The 24,518-nt window shown below is 42.4% G+C and overlaps 1 protein-coding gene across 1 annotated transcript in view; it reads right to left on the bottom strand.

Moving 5' to 3' along the window:
- LOC120541272 (cell migration-inducing and hyaluronan-binding protein-like) overlaps window positions 1–24,518 on the bottom strand; it is a 218,309-nt gene that overhangs the window by 29,213 nt on the left and 164,578 nt on the right. Inside the window, exons 12-14 of the mRNA XM_039772755.1 lie at window positions 20,529–20,698; window positions 11,019–11,228; window positions 7,842–8,047 (exon numbers count right to left, since the gene is read on the bottom strand). Coding sequence (XP_039628689.1) covers window positions 7,842–8,047; window positions 11,019–11,228; window positions 20,529–20,698 — 586 coding nt within the window. The remainder of the gene's footprint in view (window positions 1–7,841; window positions 8,048–11,018; window positions 11,229–20,528; window positions 20,699–24,518) is intronic.

Below are 24,518 nucleotides of genomic sequence, written 5' to 3'. Positions count from 1 at the left end.
CTGGCATCCTTAGGGACATAAATGAAACGAAGTGCAATAAAGTAAAGGAAAGAAGCCTGGCATTAGTAAGAGGGTGAATCTGTGAGTTAGCTGATAGACTTCTTCATTTTTTTTTAAAGATAACACACTGTACTTTTACAGAAACCACAGTTGTCTTTTTAATAAATTAGATATATCCAGGCACACATTGCAAACTACATTCTTTCTTCTACATAATCAGGTAAACACACGTTCACATAACGCATGAATACATAAACACGTGTGTATGAGTAGATAGATGGACAGGAAAGATGATAGATAGATAGATAGATAGATAGATAGATAGATAGATAGATACAGGGTGGTCCAGATCTAATTATGCAGATCCAGATCATCTGGATGACTTTGATTTATGCGGGGACAATTCCAGTTCGGTCCGAAGATGATTCTTCTCGATGGTCCGGGATTTTTCGGGTGATTTTCTATGTAATAAACTTACAAGTTATAGTGTAATGAAAATTGCATAATTAGATCTGGACCACCCTATAGATAGATAGATATAGTAGGCAAGATTACCAACTTAACAAAAAAGACATTACATTTGATAGATGGTATAGTAGGCAAGATTAACAATTTAACAAACAGTGCATTCGATAGATAGATAGTGAAAGGCACTATACAGACGGATAGATAGGTAAATATGAAAGGTGGTATATATTAGTGTATTCAGACCCATTCACTTTCCCCACACTTTATTGTATTGTAGATGTAAATGAATAATGTTCCTTTGTTGGGTGTACAGTATGTGTGTGCGTGTGGCAGGCCAGTAAGCTGGAGTAGCAAAAAGCGGACCTTTGGTAGAATTCAAGACCGTTTGTCACATCACAAAGAAAATAAAAATACAGGAGTAGAGTAGGGGGGCCTTCATTTGGGCCAAACACAAGACAGAGAGGAGAGCTGGTGGAAAGAAGTCTGGGGTTATTCTGCACTGCTTTCGTTATCTACGTATGAGTTACGGTGAAGAAAGTGACAAGTTAGAGGTCCACACTACACTCATTAGTGGACAGATAGATATCTACCTCTCTGTGTTATATAATACCTTCTTGTTAATCTTGCCTACTACACCATCTATCTATCTATCTATCTATCTATCTATCTATCTATCTATCTATCTGTATACAGGGTGGTCCAGATCTAATTATGCAGATCCAGATCATCTGGTAAATATGAAAGGTGGTATATATTAGTGTATTCAGACCCATTCACTTTCCCCACACTTTATTGTGTTGTAGATGTAAATGAATAGTGAGCTGTTGTTACCCATCAACCTTCAGTCAACAGCCCATAATGACAAAGTGAAAACATGTTTTCAGAAAAAGTTTGCAAACTAATTAAAAATCAAAAACCGAAACCCCCGCATTCACCTAAGTCTTCAGAGCCTTTGCTGTGGCACTCCAGTTTGTGCTCAGGTGCCACCGGTTTGCTTGAATCCTCCTTGAGATGTTTCTAGAACTCGACTGGAGTCCACCTGTGGCCAACTGAACATCACTTAGGTAGGCCCACATGTGTACCTGGGTATTGATGGTCTCACAATACACACTGCAGGTCAGGACAAACACCAAAACATTTGGTCCAAGGAACTCTCTGTAGACCTCCGTGATCAAATTTTGGTAAGGCAGAGATGAGCGCAAGGTATTCAAGCCATTTCTGAAGCACAGTGGCCTCAGAAATTGTGAAATGGAAGAAGGTTGGAACCACCAGGACTCTTACTAGAGTTGAGTTACCAGGGAGATGATCGAGAACCCAATGGTCACTCTAAAAGAGCATTAGAAGTCCTCTACTGAGGTTGGAGAACCTGTCAAAAGGACAACCATCTTAGCAGGATTCCATTAATCATCTGCTCCTGCGTAAAAGCCATTCCAAGGACTCTCTGGGCATAAGAAAAAGATTCTCTGGTCTGATGTGATAAAAATGGAAACCTTTGAGCAGAACTCCAATCATTATGTCTGGGAAAGACCAGGCACCTGCCTGATACTATCTCTATGGTGAAGCATGATGGTGGTAGCATCATGCGATGAAGAAGCTTCTCAGTAGTAGGGATACTGCTCAGAATTGAGGGAAGGTTGAATGAAGCTAAATCCAGGTCCTCGAAGAACACCTGCTCCAAAGTGTGTGCGACTTCAGACTGGGGTGACATTTCACCTCTCAGCACAATGACTTGAAGCAGAGAGCCAAGACAAGACTGGAGTGGCTTAGGGACAAGACTGTGATAGACTTTGAGGGGTCAGGCCAAAGTCCCAGCTTAAATCCCATAGAATATGTGTGGAAAAACCTGAAGAGGGAAGTTCGTAGAGGCTTATCATCCAATCTAATGGAGCTTGAGATGATCTGTCAGAAAGGAGAAGGTCGGCTGCCCAAATCCAGCTATGCAAAACTTGTAGATAATTACCCAAGAAGACTCAAAGATGAAACTGAGGGGCTTTGTAAAAAGTACTGAATTAAGGTTGTCTATGCTTCTATGAATGAAAGGGTTCAGCTTTTGATTTTTAATTAAATGTTTGAAGCTTTCTGAAAAAAGGTTTGCACTTTGTCATTATGGGTTATTGAGTGTGCATTGATGGGCCAAATTGACAAATGTATGTAATCAAAAGTAAATCTACAACACCATGGAGTGTGCAGAAAGTAAAGGGGTCTGAATACGCACTTAATCAACTGTATGTATAAACGTAACCGCAGTGGTCTTCCCAGATTATGAAGTCTCACAGGATTCAGCAACAATGGGTAGCAATTAGTGAAAAACATTTGTTTGCTGTCTCTGTGCTTATTACTTTTAAGGTTTCTTCATTTTACAGTATATCATTTTATTTCCAGTAGTTGTAGCTTATGATAATACATTGAGACGTGGAGTCCTCTAGCCAAGACAGAAACAAATTTAGGAAATTTAGCTAAAACAAAATAAACTCGAACTGGACGTCCAAGACATGTTCCCATGACCTCAGCGGGTGAGCTGCACCTCACGCTCTTGTCACTACATTCTTATAATCCCCTCTCTGTGAAAATGTACCACTGGCGTGAGTAAGAGCTACGATCTGCCAGCTTCTGACATTTTAATGGGACGCCCAAAGATTTCAGTGGCCAACCCTGATCATCTTTGGCAGATGGCGTCAGTCGTAGTATTGGGTGTACAGTATGTGCGTGCGTGTGGCAGGCCAGTAAGCTGGAGTAGCAAAAAGCGGACCTTTGGTAGAATTCAAGACCGTTTGTCACATCACAAAGAAAATAAAAATACAGGAGTAGAGTAGGGGGGCCTTCATTTGGGCCAAACACAAGACAGAGAGGAGAGCTGGTGGAAAGAAGTCTGGGATTATTCTGCACTGCTTTCGTTATCTACGTATGAGTTACGGTGAAGAAAATGACAAGTTAGAGGTCCACACTAGACTCATTTGTGGACAGATAGATATCTACCTCTCTGTATTATATAATGCCTTCTTGTTAATCTTGCCTACTACACCATCTATCTGTCTGTCTGTCTGCTTGCTTGTATACAGGGTGGTCCAGATCTAATTATGCAGATCCAGATCATCTGGATGACTTTGATTTATGCAGGGACAATTCCAGTTTGGTGCAAAGACGATTCTTCATGTCGTCAGTTTGCACACTTCTCGATGGTCCGGGATTTTTCGGGGTGATTTTCCATGTAATAAACTTAATAAGTTATAGCGTAATGAAAATTGCATAATTAGATCTGGACCACCCTATACTAACAGTGGGTTTATGGATTATTGAAATGGCTTTATAATGTCATCCAGACCAACGAGCACACACTACCCGTTGTTTCCTCCCTTTTCCAGATGTTTCCTTATCTCAGGACATTATGCTAGATTCCCACTTTTTATTTTTTTCTCTTTGCTTCTCCCTAACACATTGTTTAGGTTCTTCAGTGTCATTGGTTAATTGGTGATCACCTTGTCAGTGACCCTCCTGTTCCTACGTCACATAGTCACAGAGTTAAGGGCTTGCTTATTTTTGTGCCTGTACAATTTCTGTACACTGTGTGTATAATTTTCTTGTATGGATATTTACTTTAATTGGTGAAAAATTATGCTTTACCTGAATTAAGAATTCAAAATTTTCCAGGTTCAACATACATGCATGTGATTAAAAAAGGAAGAAATCTCAATTTTACAATGGGTTAAAACCGATCCCCTTAAGGGGCTTTCCCTGAGCTCCAGCACACGTCCCCATCAGGTCAGTCGGGCCGTCTTCTCAATCATTTGAGTTCCTTTCTTCTCGTTCTAAGTGCTCTGTGATTTAGAAGTCAGTTCTAAAATGGCTTCTTTATGCAGTGCTCCATAAAAACCTGGAACTTGGCAGCAGAGAAGAGTTGTCTTGGCTTCATGGTGACATAGCCACGTCATTGTGGATGACAAAGTGCTTCCTTGGATATTTAGATGAAAATTCCTACCTGCTATCCATTAAGCAACTGAACGTGACGAGCCAGTCACTGTCAAGAGATGTGCGGAGTGGAGTGGAGGGCCCTGCCAGGTCTCGTCCATTTTAGGGTTTATTTATCTAAGGCCATACAGGAGCAGATGGCTGAGATTTTCATCAAGTGGAAATGATTACAAGGTTTCCTTTCATCTTTTATGTATCTTATTATTTTCTTTTTTGACTTCTTTCAGCTTTTCACATTTGGTTTTAATATCCTCAAGAGGGTTAGTTTGTCATTTTATTTTATTTTTATTTAAAAAAGTTTAATGGAGGACACAAATCTACTCTCTCATACTTTAGGCTGGTTGTCAGCTACAACAAGAGCAAAAATAAAATACTTTATATTTTTTCATTTTAAATTATAAAATATTTACAGCAAGGCTGTGTTCAAAAAGCACATCTTTATCGGGTTTTATCCTCTGCTCAAAGGCTGTTACACGTTACTGACTGGCACACACACACTAAGGAGGAAACCACAAGAGATGAGAAGCAATCAGTTTGCAGAGCTTCATCATTTTTACGAGTGCATAAGTGGAGTCAAACTCATTTGGGGTCCATTAATATTTGGAGAAGGCAGAGGCAGAGCTGTGAGGTCCGGGTCAGCACCTGAGGGCGACGTCAGACTTGTGTCTTCCCATTGTGCCCCTTGAAACTGATGGAAACAGAAACTCCATTTATACCGGAGGTTGAGAGGTTTGTGACAGGACTGCATGAACTCTCAAAAGATGAATGGCCTTAGTTTAGTTTATAGCCCTGGCACTGTGGCTTTTGTGATTCCATGACAAAACACTTAGTGTAGTCGGCAGGATTTGCACTGTCGATGGGTGAAGTGTTGTAGTGTAGTCGGCAGGATTTGCACTGTCGATGGGAGAAGTGTTGTAGTGTAGTCGGCAGGATTTGCACTGTCGATGGGTGAAGTGTTGTAGTGTAGTCGGCAGGATTTGCACTGCCGATGGGTGAAGTGTTGTAGTGTAGTCGGCGGGATTTGCACTGTCGATGGGTGAAGTGTTGTAGTGTAGTCGGCGGGATTTGCACTGTCGATGGGTGAAGTGTTGTGCACAAAAGCAGTGTGAAAGAGAGTGCTATGATATGGGCTGTGTTGTTAATTTTTTCATTCATTCTTATTTCTCAATTGGTATGATAGAAAAAGACACTATATAACAGATATGATAGATAAAAAAGATACTATATAATCGATAGGTAGATAGACACTGTAGTGTATAATAGGTAGAAAGACAGGAAAAGGGCACTATATTAGCTAGATCAGCGTTTCTCAACCTTTAAGTATTAGCAACCCGAGTTTTCATAACAGTTTTAATCGCACCGCCCCTAACATTTTTTTGAAACGTAGTTGCATATTTTATTACACCTACTTAACATTTATCGACATTTACCTAACTCTATGTTTATTGTTCTAGTATCAGAATGTAGTTTAAGTTAATTTGTTTTGGTTTCGACAGATGTTTTTTTCATATTTTTGATTCTTGTTTTCTTTTTTGCACATCTTCACACCCCCCCTTTTTGTTACTTTGCGCCCCCCTAGGGGGGCCCGCCCCACAGGTTGAGAACCACTGAGCTAGATAGAATAAACACTGGGCACTATGGCGGATGTTTGCCGAATGGCATACCAACCACAAGCGTTACCTGGTAGGTGACCACCCACACAATTCAGGTCGGGACTCAGACTATGAATGCAATGAATATAATTATTCCGGAACTACAGGCTGTCATATAAATGAACCACATGCCGTGGCACAGCGTAAAGGGGCTTCGTCTCTGACACTGACGTCCGAGGTTCGATCCCAGAGAGGGGAGCAGTGGAGTGTGTATGCCCGATTAGCCCAAATAAGGGCGAAACACGTGTCGCATACTCTTTGCATTATTTGACAGTAAACTATGCAACATTCCATGATCTGCTTCTCACAACTGAAGAGGGCACCATGGCAGATGTTTGCCGAATGGCAGACCAACCACAAGCGTTACCTGGTAGGTAACCATCTACACAATTCAGACTACGAATGCAATGAATATGTATATACATATATGTATATGATATGATAGATAGATAGTGTGAGTACTATAGTGGATGGCGGATGATTCCTTACATGTCTGAGACATCATAACAAAGGAAAACAGACAGACAGGCTTACCAGCCAGGAGGAAAAAGAAACGTTTACCCAGCTTTTAGGCCAATATAATGAAAGGACTGGAGCAGATAACAAGGTTTGGATCCTTTATCAATCCAGTATGCTAGATGGCAGCATCCCTGTGTTAGGATTCCTTCACCCACAGGGTATGCTGGGACCTGTAGTCCCATTGGGGGTATTCACAGGGTTGCTTCCTAGATTAGTCATCTCTGCTTTCAGGGACTTTGGTTTGACCTGGAAGAGCCAGAGTCAGGAGGCAGATGACAATACTTCTTTGAAGAAAGAAGATGAGTAGGAAGGAGGAGGAGGAAAAATCTTTGTGTGGTGCTTTGTGTTTTACAGAGGATTCCAGAAGGGCCTGTAAGGGTACTGTGATGTGAAGTTTTGTAGATAGATAGATAGATAGATAATGAAAGGCGCTATTGATAGACAGATAGATATTCATTTTAGTATAGTAGGCAGGATAAGCTAGATAGATAGACAGATAGATGTGTAAGGTACTGTATGATAGACAGACAGATAGACAGACAGATAATGAAAGGCACTACAGGTATATAATAGATAGATAGATAGATAATGAAAGGCACTTTATAATAGATAGATAGATAGATAATGAAAGGCACTACAGGTATATAATAGATAGATAGATAGATAATGAAAGGCGCTTTATGATAGATAGATAATGCAGTAGGCAAGTTTAAAAATTTAGATAGATTAACAAGAAAAGCATTACATAGGATAGATAGATAGATAGACAGACAGACATTTTGTTAGCTCGATAGACGCAATATAATAGAGAGATACAATAGGCACTATATGATTGATAGATAGACAGACATCATCATTTATGGCTAATGACATGATGGACGCCACTCGAATGACACTCAGGTTGTCACCCCGCCTATGATGATGTTTGTAACCCTTTGATGCCCGTAAGGTACATTTTCTAGCACACTCACCCAGCTACGTTAACTCACACAACTGAGCATTGAAACATTTGAGCCTCAACAGTGAAATCCCACAAACTCAACTCCCACATCAATTATTCAGTTATGTCATAAATTAATTGAATAGTCCAACAAAGCCTGCAGAACTGTAAGTGGGCACTCATTGCCCCCCACTCTCACTCTTTTGGTTATGACAGCCCTTTCTTTATGAGTTTTTATTTTCCCTTACTGCCTGGTAAAGATGACAGAATAGCTGTCCAGGAGTTTGTGTTCTCACCTGCAGTCTTGGCGAGGTTTGGCGACGTAGCCCGGGTAGGCACCATCCGTGATCCCGCGGCACATTTTGCTGTCCCTGTCAGATGGCAGGAGGGTCCCCGCCTTCACGAGCAGACCAAGACAATGGTCAAAGGTGTTCCGCTCCTCAGCTCCATCTTCTGTGAAGAAGCAGTGCCCCAGGGTGTCATACCCTACCACATCCTTGACCTGCAATGTTATAAAGTCTTTTTAGTTTAAATAGAATTTTATTATAAACATAAACTGCAATAAAAAATGAACAGTGACGCCCACCAGCCTGTTCATTTAGCACCACCAGCTGGTGGCCGATTCTTTATCACTGACAGCTAATTCTGCAAGACTAAAATGGCAGGACTCCTTGGCAGGTATCGCCTCAAACGCACGACTTAAGCCTGCTGCTCCAAGGCCTTTGTACACCTACAGCATTTCAGACAGGTGGCGCTCAGCTGACACAAGTGATTCAGACCCTCTCCCTCATTAGTATACTTGAGACCCCTTCCAGCTGGGAGGCTCTCATGGCAAGCTTCACCCACTTGAGATTTTCTGCCATTCTTCTCTGTAGGACTGGATGGAGAACATTGGTGGACAGCAATTTTCAGGTCTGTCTAGAGATGTTTAATTGGATTTGAGTCTGGGGTCTGGCTGAGCCACTCATGGATACTCGCAGAACTGACCCCTAAGAGCCGCTCCTCTTGTTGTCTTTGCTTTGTCCTTTTGGAAGGTGAACGTTTGGCCCGGTCTGAGGTCCACAGTGCTCTACTGCAGATTTCCATTAAGGATGTCTCTGTACTTGGCTCAGATGTCCCCCTACCCCAGATTGGTGGAGTGTTGCTTTTTAGGGTTCACTTCTGGAAGTTTCTCTCATCATCCAGTCAGTTTCTCTGTGCTCTTGGTCACCTCTCTTACCTTCTCCCAAGGTATCTAAGCTTGGCCAAGTGGCCACCTCTAGAAAGAGCTGTGATTCTTCCAGATTTCCACTATTTAAGAATTATGGAGGCCACTTTGCTCTTGGGAACCTTCAATGCTGCAGACAGATTTGTGCCTTGACCCAGTCCTGTCTCTGATCTCTGTAACCAGTCCCTCAGACCTCATGGCTTGGTTTTATGGGCAACTGTGGAACGTTTCGTAGACAGGTATCTGGCTTTCCTCAGCAGGTCCAGGCAGCTGAATAAACCACAAGTGGACTATAAAGAAGACGTTTCAACGATAATCCACGGAATGGGATGCACCCATACCAAATGGCAGGCGTCCCAGTCAATTCAGAGCCCGGACGTGAACCCAAATGAACATCTCTGGTGAGACCTGAAAATTGCTCTCCAATGACAGTGTCCATCCAGCATGACAGAGAGATGGACAGGAAAATCCCCAGAATCCAGGTGTGCAAAGCTTGTTGGGTAAAACCCAAGAAGACTCCAGGCTGGAATCGCTGCCAAAAAGGGGCTTCAATGAAGTACCGAGTAAAAGGTCTTCCTACTTTTCTAAAGACCCTTTAAACTGCTTGTCACCTGTGCCAACTGAATAGGACTGAAACAAACCAATCAACTTTAAAGTGAGCCAGTTTGGGGCTCACAGGTTTGTTTCCCCCTTGTTCTCCCCCTGTATTGTCAAAACTCCCAGCAGGGTTGACGTGGGCAGCACTCTCAGCCCGTGGCCCAGCTCCATTTTTCCTGTAGCGAAAAGCTACACACCCACTTACAGAAGGAGGACTCAGGCTGATTCGCCAATTGAGGATTAAAAGTCAATTCATCAAGCAACTTAACTGGCAACCCTAACTCATAAAACATCTGTTTAAATCATATTTAGAGAAAGGACCATCTCAATTAACAATACGAGCGCGCGTCCAAAAATGAGTCAGTCCATCTCCATGGCAACAGCCATCTTTCTGTTCTTTTTAGAACTTTGGGCAACAGTGGGATTTGGATGGAGCTCCAATAAACAGAACTGCATCAGAAGACTTTGAAGTCACTCAGATTTAAAACATAAACAGATAAATAATTTTTTCTGTTTGTGATGACAGTAGAATAAAACTTTGGTTTATCGCCAACAGCACTGGACTGAAAAAATGGATTGATGGGTTGATATCTAAGTAATCAACATTAGACCTCCGCGTTAATGTTTGAAGTGCACCATCTGTAGGAATGTATTTTGTAATACGTATAGTAATACAATTCCAACAGATGGCGCATCACAAACATTTGTAGTAATAAAGTGCAGTACATTTTCATTCCAACAGATGGTGCATCACAAACATTTGCAGAAATAAAATGCACTGCATTTTTATGCCAATATGTAGCTCATCACAAACATTTGTAACAATCAACAGCACTGCATTTTTTATTCTAACAGACGGCACATTCCAAAAATGGTAGGACCAAAAAGCATTGTATTAGTCATTCCAACATATGGTGCATGGGAAACATTACCACTACTTTTACTAATCCCATACCAAATTGCATATAACAGAGACATAGCAACCAGGTGGACATGCAGACACACTGGCACACAAGTGATATGTGGATAAGCCGATTTCTGCCATCTGTCTCACTTTTGTGTGTATTCTGCGTTAATGTTTTCAGTTTGATTGCTATGTGTCTGTTATATGCCATTTGGTATGGGATTTGCAAAAGCAGTGCTATTGTTTCTGATGCACCATCTGTTGGAATGACAAATGTAATTCATTGTATTATTACAAATGCCTGTTATAATGACATATGCAATGCATTTCTTTTACTACAAATGGTTGATGCACCATCTGTTGGAATGACAAATGTAATACAAGTCAATGTAAAGTCAAAATACATTTTCAAATCACTCCTTTTGTTTTTATTAGCATTTTCCATAGTGTCTCTTTTTGCAATTGGGCTTATAAACTGACTAGTAATAAAAACAGATAATATTAATATCTCAAAAAATTTAACAAAAGTAGAAAATGTGCAAAACTGTATCTGGGTCATTAAAGAATAATAGCAAAGTCCTAACACACCAATGGCATTACACAGGCCTGTTTTTGGTTTTCCTGTTTCTTTACCTTGACTCAGACTTGTAAATCAGTGTAAGCAATCAGAGTGTAAATTCAGAGAAGGGCGCTGAACAAGAATGAAGTGAAGTGAGGTGGGCTGGAGACGGCAGCAGCTTGTCAGCGATCAATGCCTTCACTTACCAGTAGGCCATTAGAGCCGTGCACAGTGACGCAGCGAGAGAAGCAGTGGTGGATTGACAAGTCCTTGGCGTAGGTTGGGGGGTTGTAGCCCCCCTTCTCATCAACATCTCCATTCATGTGGAAGTGAACTGGGTAATGGCCCATAGACTGCTGACCCATGTGCATCATCTCCACGCCTTCTATGTGGACCGCTTTGAACCCTCGTTCAGCCTGTGAAGATGAGAAGAAGAAAAAAAAATGACCTGAGCCTCGACTTTAGGGCAGCAGTAGCTCAGTCGGTAGAGCGGGTGGTCCAGCAATCGGAGGGTCGCAGGTTTGATCCTGGCTCCCGGCATGAGAATGCAGCTGTTGTGTCCTTGGGCAAGACACTTAACCTACCTTGCCTGCTGGTGGTGGTCGGAAGGATTGGTGGCGCCAGTGTTCGGCAGCCTCACTTCTGTCAGTGTGCCCCAGGGCAGCTGTGGCTACATAGTAGCTTATCATCACCAGCGTATGAATGTGTGTGTGAATTGGTGAATGACTGTTGTGTTGTAAAGCGCCTAGGGGGGTTCTTGAACTCTAGTTAGGCGCTATATCAAATACAGGCCATTTCTTTAACCAAGGGGACAAATGAAGGGAAAGACCACCCTGCGTTCAGTGTCTGCCAAACAAATAAAAGAAGCCCAAACCTGAATCCCAACTAAAACAGACATGCGGCCCATCTGGAGGAATATTTCATCCTGTGCCTCGCCAAAAATGGAGACTGGTTTAATTTATAATTTATTTATTTTTTTATTTAATTCATAATTTCACATGAATATCATCATTCATAAACATGACTGTAGTGCACTGCATCCAGTTATATACATATATACGCATATACATTATCTCACAAAAGTGAGTACACACCTCACATTTTTATAAATATAAATTTTTATAAAAATCTTTTCATGGGACAACACTGATGATATGACACTTTGACACAATGTAAAGTAGTCCGTGTACAGCTTGTATCACCTCAAAATAACTCAACACACAGCCATTAATGTCTAAACTGGTGGCAACAAAAGTGAGTACACCCCTAAGTGAAAAATGTGAGATATTGTATATGTGTGTATATATATATATATATATATATATTTATATATTTATATACACACATATACATATATATATACTGTATGTATATATATATATATATATATATATATATATATATATATATATATATATATATATATATATATATATATATATATGTACTGTAGTTATGAACTAAAGAGATCCCAAGCACACAAAGTCAGGAAAAATACTCAAAATGCCCACTAGAGGGAGTAAAACTATCAAAAGTCACCTACTCGTACAAACAGCAAACGTAGAATCTTTACAAATTAAAAAGATGTATTTTTACAAAAGTACTCTGAGGCACAAAATTAACTCCAAGGAGCACATGACAAAAGGCAGTAGTTCAAAATAGGCAACTTCAATAGCAAACGCAGACCTAATACAAAATCCAAAGAGTAATAAAAGAATAGATCACAAAGGTCCAAAATCCCATAAATCATAATAAGCACAGTAATCACAAGACGCACTCAGCAACACCGGCACACTGACCATGATGCCTATATAGTGCCTTTCACATCTATCTAACAGATAGACAGACAGAGGGATAGTGAAAGGCACTATATAATGCATAGATAGGCAGACAGGTTTGAAATGCACTACACAATAGACAGACAGACATACATGAAGGCATGATATTATAAAGATATATTATATAGATATATATTAATTATAAAGATATATTATATAGATATGAAAGGCACTGTATAATGCATAGATAGATAGATAACAAATGAAAGGCACTATATGATAGACAGATATGGAATGCACTATATGATAGACAGACAGACAGACAGACAGATAGATATGAAATGCACTACACAATAGACAGACAGACATGAAGGCATGATATTATAAATAGATAGATATGAAAGGCACTATATCACAGATAGATATAACTTTATTTGTTCCCTTTATTTGTTTCATTGAATTAATTTAAAGATACAGCCAATACACCCAGGACATCCCCGATGTTTCTAACAGCCATTACTGCTTGAAGTTTATTATTGGCATTTGGCTGGAAAGCCCCATTTTCAGCAGTCATTCCTCCACTGTCCTAATGGTGGCACCCTCAGCTTGTCCTTAATTAGTCCTGAGTGAATACTAGTCGGTTATTAGAGAAACCTTTTTTATTTTCATTGCATTAGCAGTGCAGTCACTTGTTATTCTCTTCACTTGTGTTATAAGGTACCGGTGTTTCCTAACATTCAGTTCTGGGTTCTAAAACGGCTAAAGTGAAATGGCCGCCTCAAGCAAGACGCCAGTCTGTGTTTGTTTTTGCAGAATGCCGACTTTTCTGTGCGACGGACGGCCAACAAACTGAACACTTAACTGTATACAAAGGTGTCTGTTACTGTTTTGAGAGAAGAGCAGAAAGTGAATCTGACCAGGAGAGAAAAAGAAGAACAACTGCATGAGAGAAGAAAGACATCAGAGTGTGTAGTGTGAGAAACAAATGCCGTACAGGTCCTCACTTGGCTTCTTCTTTAAATATGTGCCAAATCCCAGTGTCCTCTGCAATGGAGATAAGAGACTCTGCTGGCTTTAGTAGCAAATGATAAAAGACAAAGCCACATATGAAATAGCAAATAAAGACGTGGAAGATGACTGGTAAGGGTCAGCCTCCTTGAGTGGTCATTCCAGTGTTTCAGATGACTACTGTAAGTGCCCCCCTTGGCCCGACTTGTGGCCCTGCTCTCTACTCAGAAGCCCGTGGGCTTTGTAGCGGAGGTTGAGAGAATCACACAGCAGGCCGTGTATTCGGCACTTCCAGTTTTTGCTGTGCTGTGTGTTTCTGGCAGAGACGCTCATTAGGGGTGATATTGCCAGGTCATGTTTGTTAAATGGAGCAGATCCCGAAGCAAAGGCATCATTAGGCGTCTAATAAAAAAACTAAAGACATGCACGGTATTCTGAGGGTTGCATCTGGACTGAAGCTGGGAGGAAGAGAACTGCAAGTGTGCCTGCTCCTCAATTGCGAGATTTGTACGTTTGCCTTCATTACAGTTCAGTTCCCACACACACTAGCATTCGGAATAACCAGAAATTTTCATTCATGTACCTTATGGATTGTAATAGAAAGCAGAAATGGACTAGACGGGCTCCCTGCATGGGATGGATGGACACTTGACAGGCCAAAAGGCCCATGAAATGTTCTGCTGGGAAACCTGGGGGTCCTCACATTCATGTGGATGTTACTTTGACACGTACCACCGACCTGCAGATTATTGCAGGCCACGTGCGCCCCACCTCTTCATGGCAGTGGCCTCTTTCAACAGGATAATCCACACTGCAAAACTTGTTCAGGAATTACTTGGGGAGCATGACTAAGAGTTCAGGGTGTCGACTTGGCCTCCAAATCCACAGATCTCAATCCAATCAAGCGTCTGTGGGATGTGCTGGAAAAACAATTTATATATATTTTGTGAGGGGTGGCTGGGAGCTTTACCCGGCACGGATACCCTCCGAGTAGACAACCTGCATAGGGCAACATCTCCCTCAGATCACTAGATGGCAGCCACCCCTCCCTGAGTTGGAGGAGCACCTCAGATTCCCACGGAGCATCATGGGAATTTGAGTTCTTTGGTTCAGTCCTGTTGGGTTCTGTGGGTGCCACTGGGGTATGCTGAGGGGACTGGGGAGCCCTACTTTGTTGGGCTTCAGTCATATTAGGAAGTGATCCCGGGCCAAACCTACGGGACACCAGAAGCACTCCCGGGTTTTATGTAAGAAGAGGAGCTCCAAAGTCAGGAGGAAGAGGACAGAAAGAGAGAGAAGAAGTTAGAGAGATGCTGTGCGCCTACTGCTTTGTAACTGCACATTGGTGCTGTGGGAAACACTTACGGGAAGCATTTCATACAAAGTCCTCTTAATTATTGAGATTTGTGTCTGAGCATTTTTGTGTCAGATGTTAGGGAGTCCCCTATATATATCCATCCATCCATCCATTTTCCAACCCGCTATATCTAAACTACAGGGTCATGGGGGTCTGCTGGAGCCAATCCCAGCCAACACAGGGCGCAAGGCAGGAAACAAAGCCCGGGCAGGACGCCAGCCCACCGCAGGGCGCACACACACACACACACGCACACACACACACAAACACACCTACACACCAAGCGTACACGAGGGACAATTCACCTAACCTGCATGTCTTTGGACTGTGGGAGGAAAGCGGAGTAGACACGGGGAGAACATGCAAACTCCACGCAGGGCACTACCCACTGCGCCACCGTGCCGCCAGAAGAAAAATATATTCCACAAAATATATATACAGTATATATATGAATGAAAAACGTTTGAATGCTAGTATAGTAAGGAATTGAAGTGCAATGAAGGCATACGTACATCTCGTAATTCAATTGCTTATCAGTGTCTCTATGGGTGGGCGAGTGCATGCCAGCTCAAGGCTGGGTGTGTTCCCCGCTATAAAATCTTAGCATCCTCACGACTGCTATAAAGTTTAGATTTCAGCAGGTTTATATTTGAATAAAATGAAGCTTTTGAATGGGATGTGCTTTTGCACACTGAATATGTTTAATTTCTTCACACCCATTGATCATCTACTGCAGGGGTCCCCAACTCCGGTCCTGGAAGGCCCCAGTGGCTGCAGGTTTTCTTTTTGCGGCTAATGAACTTGTTTTGAATTCATTTTAATGGACATGTTTTTTAAGATTTGTTCCCCTGAATTTCTTCATTTCTTTCCTTAAGTGGCACCCAAACAGAAATGAAATGTGAAGTGAGTGAGTCAACAGAAGACCAGCTACGTCAGGGCCTCAAACTCCAATCAACTGCTTAATTAGGCTCTAATTCTTGTTGTTCATTAAACCCCTTCTTTAACCAACCATGGCTTGTTGCTGCTCTCATTGTGCAATAGCAAACATTTCTAACATTGTTGATTTTCTCCTTTCTAAGAGCAGATCGACATTCCTGTGACCTTCATCTCTCTTTATTTTCAGATATCCTATGATCAACACAGTTTGCTGGTCATGTTTTGGTTCATTTTGTATCTCAGCGCAGTGGGTAGCGCTGCTGCCACGCAGTTAGGAGACCCATCTGGGTTCGTTTCCCGGGTCCTCCCTGCGTGGAGTTTGCATGTTCTCTCCCCGTGTCTGCGTGGGTTTCCTCCCACAGTCCAAAGACATGCAGGTTAGGTGGCTTGGCGATTCTAAATTGTCCCTGGTGTGTGGGTGTGTGTGTGTGTACGCCCTGTGGTGGGCTGGCACCCTGCCCGGGATTAGTTCCTGCCTTGTGCCCTGTGATGGCTGGGATTGGCTCCAGCAGACCCCTGTGACCCTGTGTTTGGATTCAGCAGGTTGGATAATGGATGGATGGATTATTGTTTGGGTGGTAATTTAAAAAAAAAAAAGAAACAATTATGGGGTCTGAGTCCATCAAGAGCAAGTCAATTAAAATTAATTCAAAATAAGTTGATTTGCAGCAGAAACAGGTCACCAATTAAGAAAAGGGTCAGAATGAAAACCTGCAGCCACTGCGGCCCTCCAGGAATTGGAGTTGGGGACCCCTGACCTGCTGCATGTGTTACAAGTGACATCATAAAGGACCCCACTGAACATTTCAAACAAAGAGGAATATCACATTAATACCACAAACGAGCCAGCAGGGGGCACTCTTGCGGCAGCGCTCTGTGACTGATGGCCGTGTTTACACAGATACGCGCTCTTCATGTTGGCCTGCTCTTTTCCAGCTGATGATTAAACTGAAAAGCCAACACGTTTCCTGTGGTGGTTATAAAAATACACCACCACAAACCCAGACATGTAAATCAAAGCCTGCGAGCAAGTGAAAGCAAGCCAGGGCTTTTTATTAGATCGTAGTAAATGCAGGGTAACCTTTTACTGTATATTATTTCTATACGTAGCAATTTTGAGTGGGTAGAAGCTCAGCTGTCCGCCGACTTTGAAACGCGTCCGTCTCTACATGGAGAACCAGCCCATAAAGTTGGTTTTCACCCATTCATCTACTTTTAAACCCACCGATTAAGTTTCAGTTAGTAAGAATTGGGCCTGACAGACCAGCTACATTAGAGTAGTACACTAGAGTACGAAAGGGGCGGCTGAGCAACCAGCAGATGCTGGAATCCTGTGTGTGGATTAGGACACGACTGAGTGAGGGGAGGCTGTGTCATGGCTGGGAAGGTCACTGCACCCACCCAGGCTCATTGCGATCAGCCATCACTCACGTGGTGTGTTCACGAGATCCCATTGAGGCCTTCTGAATAGCAGGGTGAGAACTCCTCCACATTTAATTAATGGTGTCGTTCTGTGTTATAACTCCGGGGTGGGCACTGACCGTGTCAGACATTTGTGTGTGTGTGCGTTGGGCGAATGTGAGGAAGGTAATCTGTGTGACAACACCACTGACATCTGCTCCATGTTTTTCCTTAGAAGGGAGGAGGAGGAGACAACCCCAGAAGAATGATGAGGTCACTTCCTTCATTCATGAAGCCACGCCCCTCCCAGTGGGCAAAGTCAGTCCTGGAGGGCCGCAGTGGCTGACAGGTTTTTGCTCCAAGCCAGTTGCCTAATTAGAAAACAATCCGTGCCAATAATTTAATTTCATGGCTTGTTGCTGCTTGTCAGGTCATTCTCATATCCTAGATTTTTTTTCTTCCTTTCTAAAGATATCACTCAAATGATTTAGTCTAAAATAGATGAGTAATTCTCAGTTCTTTCCTTTTTTTCTCTTAACTTTCCCCCCCAAGTATTTAATTAAACCAAACGGGTGTAAATGGAAATAAGCTAAATGGAGAAATGCTGGTTTCTTTTGCCATTTGCGTCTTATTGTTAATAAGGAGCAATTAAAAACCAAAATAGAGCTGTTTAAGACTGAAATGAGCAATAAAGGATCCATCCATCCATTATCCAACCCGCTATATCCTAATGAAAGGGTCACGGAGGTCAGCTGGAGCCAATCCCAGCCAACACAGGGCGCAAGGCAGGAAACAAACCCCAGGCACCTTTATATTATCTCTCTATATAATCTTCATTTGGATCTTGATCTTTGTTTGTCCGTGAATGAATTAGAAGAAGCACTAGATGGCAGTAGAGAGACAGCTAAAACATAGGCATTGCATTAAGAATCTCCTCCAGGCTTGTACTACTGCAGACTGTAGTACGCCAGTCACACCTCAAAACACAGACATTCAAACTTAACAAACTCTTGTGCTTTATATTAACTAAAGAGATCTTCATTTAGATCTTGATCTTTGTTTGTCTGCGAATTCCATCCATGCGTAGACCACCTTCCAGTTTAGTACGTTGTTGTTACTCACGGCTGTCAACAATGTGCCGGAATAACGAAAGGGGTGGTGGACAGTGTTACGCTGGTTAGCTCCTGAGGCCTGGTTAGAGAATGAGATTGACAAAGATAAAAGGTACGTGCCTACGTAACATATGAATGAAAGAAAGACAGTTGATAAAATGAATGACAACATAACAGCACATTCCGGAAATTATTATTGTTACGTTGTAGCCGGCGAGTGCTGCGCGTCTCACAGTTGTACCGTGGCTTGCTCACATGTCAGTGAAGTGATCCCTATTTAAGCTTTAAAGAGCCTGGATACCTATGTGTCCCCCTTTTATAACCATTGCTCTGTGTATATTGCCTCACTCTTTGGATTGCCACAAAGCAACCTGCGAGATTGGAGAAATGTTGAGAAGACATCGTGAGAGGAAACGACAGCGTTGTGAAAACGAGACAGACTGTGAATGGACAGAAGGAGAAATGCTCCTACACCACCACATAATTACTATTCAGACAGTGATTCCGAGTAGACCGTTCCTATCAAATCAATGTCCAAGGGTTTTCTTTTGTAATTTTGTTTCCCTTATAAAAAATCATAATGCTGTGCGACGAAGGGCCCAGTTCACGACTGGCAGCCGCGTTTAAACAGGGAGCCCTTAACAGACAACTTTAACACGCGCAACGTAGTTGGGCGCACATGCCTAGTATATATTATATTATATATAATCGTGAGACCTTTTCACAAGGACATTTGACTATCATTAGTAATAAACTGAAGCTGATTAAACTCCTGCAGTGGGCTGGCGCCCTGCCCGGGGTTTGTTCCTGCCTTGTGCCCTGTGTTTGCTGGGATTGGCTCCGGCTGACCCCCGTGACCCTGTGTTAGGATATAGCGAGTTGGACACTGACTGACTGATTAAACTCCGCCATTACGGCCTTGTTTTAAAATGAACGCGCTAGGAGTGACGCTTCTTGCCAACGGCTCTTTCTCTTTCTGCGGCAGTCATGATTACATTTTTATTGCACAATATAATTCTTTATTAGCCTCTTTTGGTTGTTTACAAATCATATTTCATTACACACATCTGATTTTAATTCTTCTTCGCGATGATGCTAGGGCCGCCTGTCACGGATTGTCTACAATTTCAAAGAAGGGAATACTCCGGGTGATGAAACGGCAGCCTTTGCTTTTCTTGCTTTTGTTGAAAAGCCTTGCGAATGGCTTCAGACACGGCTTGTTAGGCCCTCGCTGCCAAAGCCCTCACATTGTCGACGACTTTTCACTGGATCAGATATGAAGACGCGGTGACTAACCAATGAGAATAATTAGCTGGAACGTTTCAACATTTTTTTTGTCCGACAGATGGATGGAGAATGTGAAGAGAAGAGCAGAGCGCTCTTCTGGCATCTCCAAGTCGGAACGCACGCCAAGAAAGTTCAAAATGTCACACATAACGGCTTTGTGTTCCAGTGATGCAAAGAGTTAAACCGATGAGGTCCCAAAGCACCATGGGACGACAAATGGAACTCAAGAGTGTGTGACTGCACCCATCGATCCGGTCAGGTGGCTTCCTCCATAAGATCAAACTGTAGGATTCACTTTTCTCCCCCATTAGGCCGCCTGTTTCTTCTCCACCACGTCTCTCTCTTCCCATCCCATAAATGACTCAATGCTGTCACCAGAGGTGCCCTTTAAACGTCATCCTGGGTTTTTACTAGAAGGGTCCACACAGCTACATGGCCACTGGTGGGCACTGTCTGGCGACACCTGGTGTTCTTTATAGCCGTGTTATACCAATGTCTGCTTAATCCTGAGGAGGGTCACGTTGGCAGGCTGAAAGTGCCATTTTTGCTTTGCCAATAAGTCACAAGGCCCTCACCGTGTATGTCTAGGAAAATCTCAAGTCCCCCAGCTGGCATACACACCACTTCTGGCCTCTCTTAATGTCCCCAGTATCTAGTTGCCATTGTGTCAAAGAGGGTGCCACAATACGCCATCATTCAGGCCAGTTCTTCACCCCCTGTAATACTTTCTCGCTACTGTAATTATTCTTCTTCTCCTCCTCTTCCTCCAGCCTTCAGTCCCACCTCTCTTTTTTTTTTTTAGCTAAGCACCCCAACTGACTTTATTTAACATGGTACCTTCAGGTGTCCGCCGAACGTGTCGAAGTCAAAAAACTTGCAGGCTTCATTGCCGTAGCACCGAGGCTCCATCTCCCCACGGACGAATATGTTTCTCGTCAGCAGTCCAACTTCAGCTCGCATGTCAACTCCATCCACCTCTTCTCCGATGTGAAGGTACTTAGCCTTCCCTGTATGGGGAACAGAAAATACAACCCTAGTGGTCAACCATGGAAGAGAATGGTGGTAACAGCTAAACGTTAGAGTAAATATTGTCACACACACAGGTGCATCATGGGAGTGGGCTGGAGGCTCTGCACCAGGGCTCAAATGGGGGACGAGTCCAGATAAGACACAGTCACTAAGCCCTCTACCACGCCACAGGGGGAGGACAATCCCACTCCAGATAAGTGACCTCACTTCCAGCATCCTCGCCTCTTCTGGTCAACACTAAACACAGAAACAGAACTGGCGTCCGTAGAGGCCACGATGGCCCAGTGAGGCCATTTGATTTGAAGACTTTCCCTTCCTAAAGGAGCTTATCATTATTTACTTCTGTTTTGCTTTTGTTATATCTTATCATTTATTAGCATCGATGCCTTTAAACACGTTGCTCCAGGAAGACCCCAATCCTTTAACGCTGGCCGTTCTTTTGTACAATGCAAGTAGCTTATTGACGTGACGCAAAGTGACAGTGAGGATTTTTTAAGAGGTTCAGGGAAATGAAAATGTTGTCGATAAATCGTTGAAGAATCAAAACTACGAATGTTAAACTCTAAACGGCACCCTTGGTAAAGAGACATTCTGAAATTCCTCTTTAAGCTTCAGGAAAATACCAAAGGCTCAAACCCGAAACATTAAAAAGAAACTCGAGTCAAAAGATACAGTAAGTTACCAAACGCTCATTAACTCTGAATTCAAAATAAATGCCTGGATGTTTCAACTAAATCTCAGCAGCATCTATAGGTGTTCGGCGGAGTCCACTCTCAATGGAAGTGTTACATCGGGCACGGCACCTGCTCATCCCAGGGCTGCGGGGCACTATGGAGGGGCAGATGTCAGTTCTGAAAACTACAGCCATCTTCTGTCTGTAACATACGTGACACACACTGACTGCAAAAGGCTAACAGAATTAATAAAGACCCCGGGCATCCTGCACAGCAACTGGCACCAGCAGACTCTACGACGGTTGTTACCGTCAGGACATGAGGCTACTGCAGCTCACATGGACAACTACATTATACAAAAAAAAAAAGAATTAGAATTACAAAATTTAAAATAAATAAGTTTGAGAATGAAAAGTCTGGTCTTAGACAAATCCAGTTCTTGAAGTGTTCACCAGTATGCAGAAACGGCACCACTTCCAGTTTCTACTCAGAGGACCAGCAGCACTTCTTAGTCCTGTGGTGTTAGAAATTTTCCAGACGGACCCCCTCCTCCTCCTCAATCCAATGTTATTGTGTCATCGAGGATCACAGAGCTGATATACTCATTAGACGGTGCCTTTTATAGCAGCCCGCCTATCTATGCTTATGTAGTATACTACCTATCTAACTACCTAGATACTTTTTTAATCCTGCCAGCTATACCGTCCATCCTTCCGTCTCTCTCTTTCTATCTGTCTCCCTATCTATCTATCTATCTAATACTTCCAACCATACCAAATTCTATGCATCAATCTAATCCCGCCAACTATACCAAATACCGTCCATCTATCTATCTAATCCCGCCAACTATACCAAATACCATCTATCCATCCATCTATCCATCTATATCCCTTTCTTTATTTATCTATATACATTTTTAATCTTGCCTGCTATAACATCCATCCATCTGTCTATCTGTCTGTCTGTCTGTCTAATCCTGTCAACCATACCAAATTTTATGTATCAATCTAATCCTGCCAACTATACCAAATTCTTTCTATCTATCTATCTATCTATTCCTGCCAACCATACCATATTATATGTATCAATCTAATCCTGCCAACTATACCAAATTCTATCTATCTATCTATTTATCTGTCCATCCAATCCTGCCAACCATACCAAATACATCTATCTGTGTAATGCTTTTCTTGTTAATCTAACTAAATTTTTAATCTTGCCTACTATACCATCTATCTATCTATCTATCTCATTTACTAAGTATAAGATAAACTTCACTTCTGCTGAATTAGTGACTGAGTATCACTGTGAGTAAATGCAGCCTCCTAATTGTGTCCTTCATAGTTTAAGACTTGACTAATTATTTTTACATTTCTTGTTCCCCGCAAACGAGAAAAAAAAATTATAATGAAAAGCACAATAGAAGAAACATTCTACTCAACATAAAAATAATTAATGGAGTTTAAATAAGGCATTTTTTAAATTTTCTATTTGGAGGTCTGGAAGCAGGCATGTTGGTGAAATGGACACCTAATGGCTCTTAATGGTTATTTAGATAAAATCCTGCCTAACAAAGTGAACCTGATGGCCTGACTCTTCTCCCGCTATGCACTTTTATATTTTCACGTTCTGTGTTGGTGTATTTTGAGGATTTATTTTTTTAGCACGCGCTCCTACCGCATTGACTCTTGGCAGAGCCATAATCCTGCACCCATGTTTAATAATTTCCCACTACCACGTACAAGTCTGAGGAGGCCTGGTTTCCTTAACATGCTTTTCAGTCCCGGGACCCCAACACCAACCTGCTGTTCTGTGGAGAGTACTTAAGACCAATTGAAGTACAGAATGTATTTTTTGTGGTTGTGGTACTGCAATGGATTTAGAGTCCTGGGCTTGAATCCTCTGCATATTTAGTCGTGCGCGTTCTCCCTGTTTGGCTCGGTGTGTACTGTAGGCATGTATGGGCCCCATTGATGTACTGGGTTGTTCCCCATGAAATCGATTAAATGAATGGATTCTTAGGAGACTGTGCTCCTTTAATGTAGGTAGTGACATCCTTTACATGTTCTACAAGTCTGGTGTTCTGGACCTGTAGCATCACATCACATCAAGAGAAGCCCACCGCGTCAACCAGCTGAATGAGAAGACGGGCTCACTTATGGGATGTCTTCTGGATCTGCTGGAGGTAGTAGTGGAGCAGAGAATGAAGAAGAAGCTGAGTGCCGTTATGAACAATGCTGCACAGCTCCATCCCTGACACACCAACACTGAAGACTTTCAGCCAACAGAAGTGTGTCAAGAAACAGGACTGGTGGTCCTTCATACCAACAGCGATACTCCAATAGCTGTATTAGGAGACTGCTTTATGATTCCATACTTATGGAAACTATCTAACTAGGACTGCATTTTCTCCTCTAAAATGTCACAAATGCTACAAAGAAGAGGAGCCCAACATTCTTACCTGGAATGACCCTCTCGAGGGCACACCAGGCTGATCTCAGCTCCTGTTTATCCCACTTCTGACCCCCTTCAACTCCTCCAAGTAAGTCACTTTTTGTTCTTTTTTTTTTGTCCGATTGACATCACTTAAAGTGAATCCTGAGCCGCCGTCTCACTTACAGAGGACCCGTTTACGGCTCCCAAGGTGTGCGTGAAAAGCACGCGCCAGCTTAGAAAAGTGACAGCACGTCTCACCGTTTCATTCTGCGTGCAATTTACCCCGAAACGGTGGATGACTCTCAGGTCAGCAAAATAAAAGAAAACCCAGAGTTATCAATGATCGCTATTTCCAGACTCTCAGGAGAGCTGGCTGGGACATCTGGCCGAAGACGTTTCACTTTCATTGAAGAAAATCCAGCATTTTCCACTTCCTATGCATTCTTCAGCTCGACAAGCACTGACGGGAATTTTCCAAACGCCAATGCACCTCCGTCAGGCCAAAATAAATGTTTTAGACTAAAAATACCTCATGCTGAATTTAATTATACTAAATAATTGTTAAAATGGCCTGGAGGAACTTTTTTTTTTTTTTTTCCTTTGGCCCACTGATTGTTTGTCTCAAACCTTCTGCAGTTAAAAAAAAGAAAGAAAGAGAATTCTTCACATATGTGCACGCGAAACGCAA

This window comes from Polypterus senegalus, chromosome 12 (assembly GCF_016835505.1).
Source record: "Polypterus senegalus isolate Bchr_013 chromosome 12, ASM1683550v1, whole genome shotgun sequence".
In the NCBI taxonomy this organism is placed as follows: domain Eukaryota; kingdom Metazoa; phylum Chordata; class Cladistia; order Polypteriformes; family Polypteridae; genus Polypterus; species Polypterus senegalus.
This window is presented reverse-complemented; position numbering and strand designations above follow the sequence as displayed.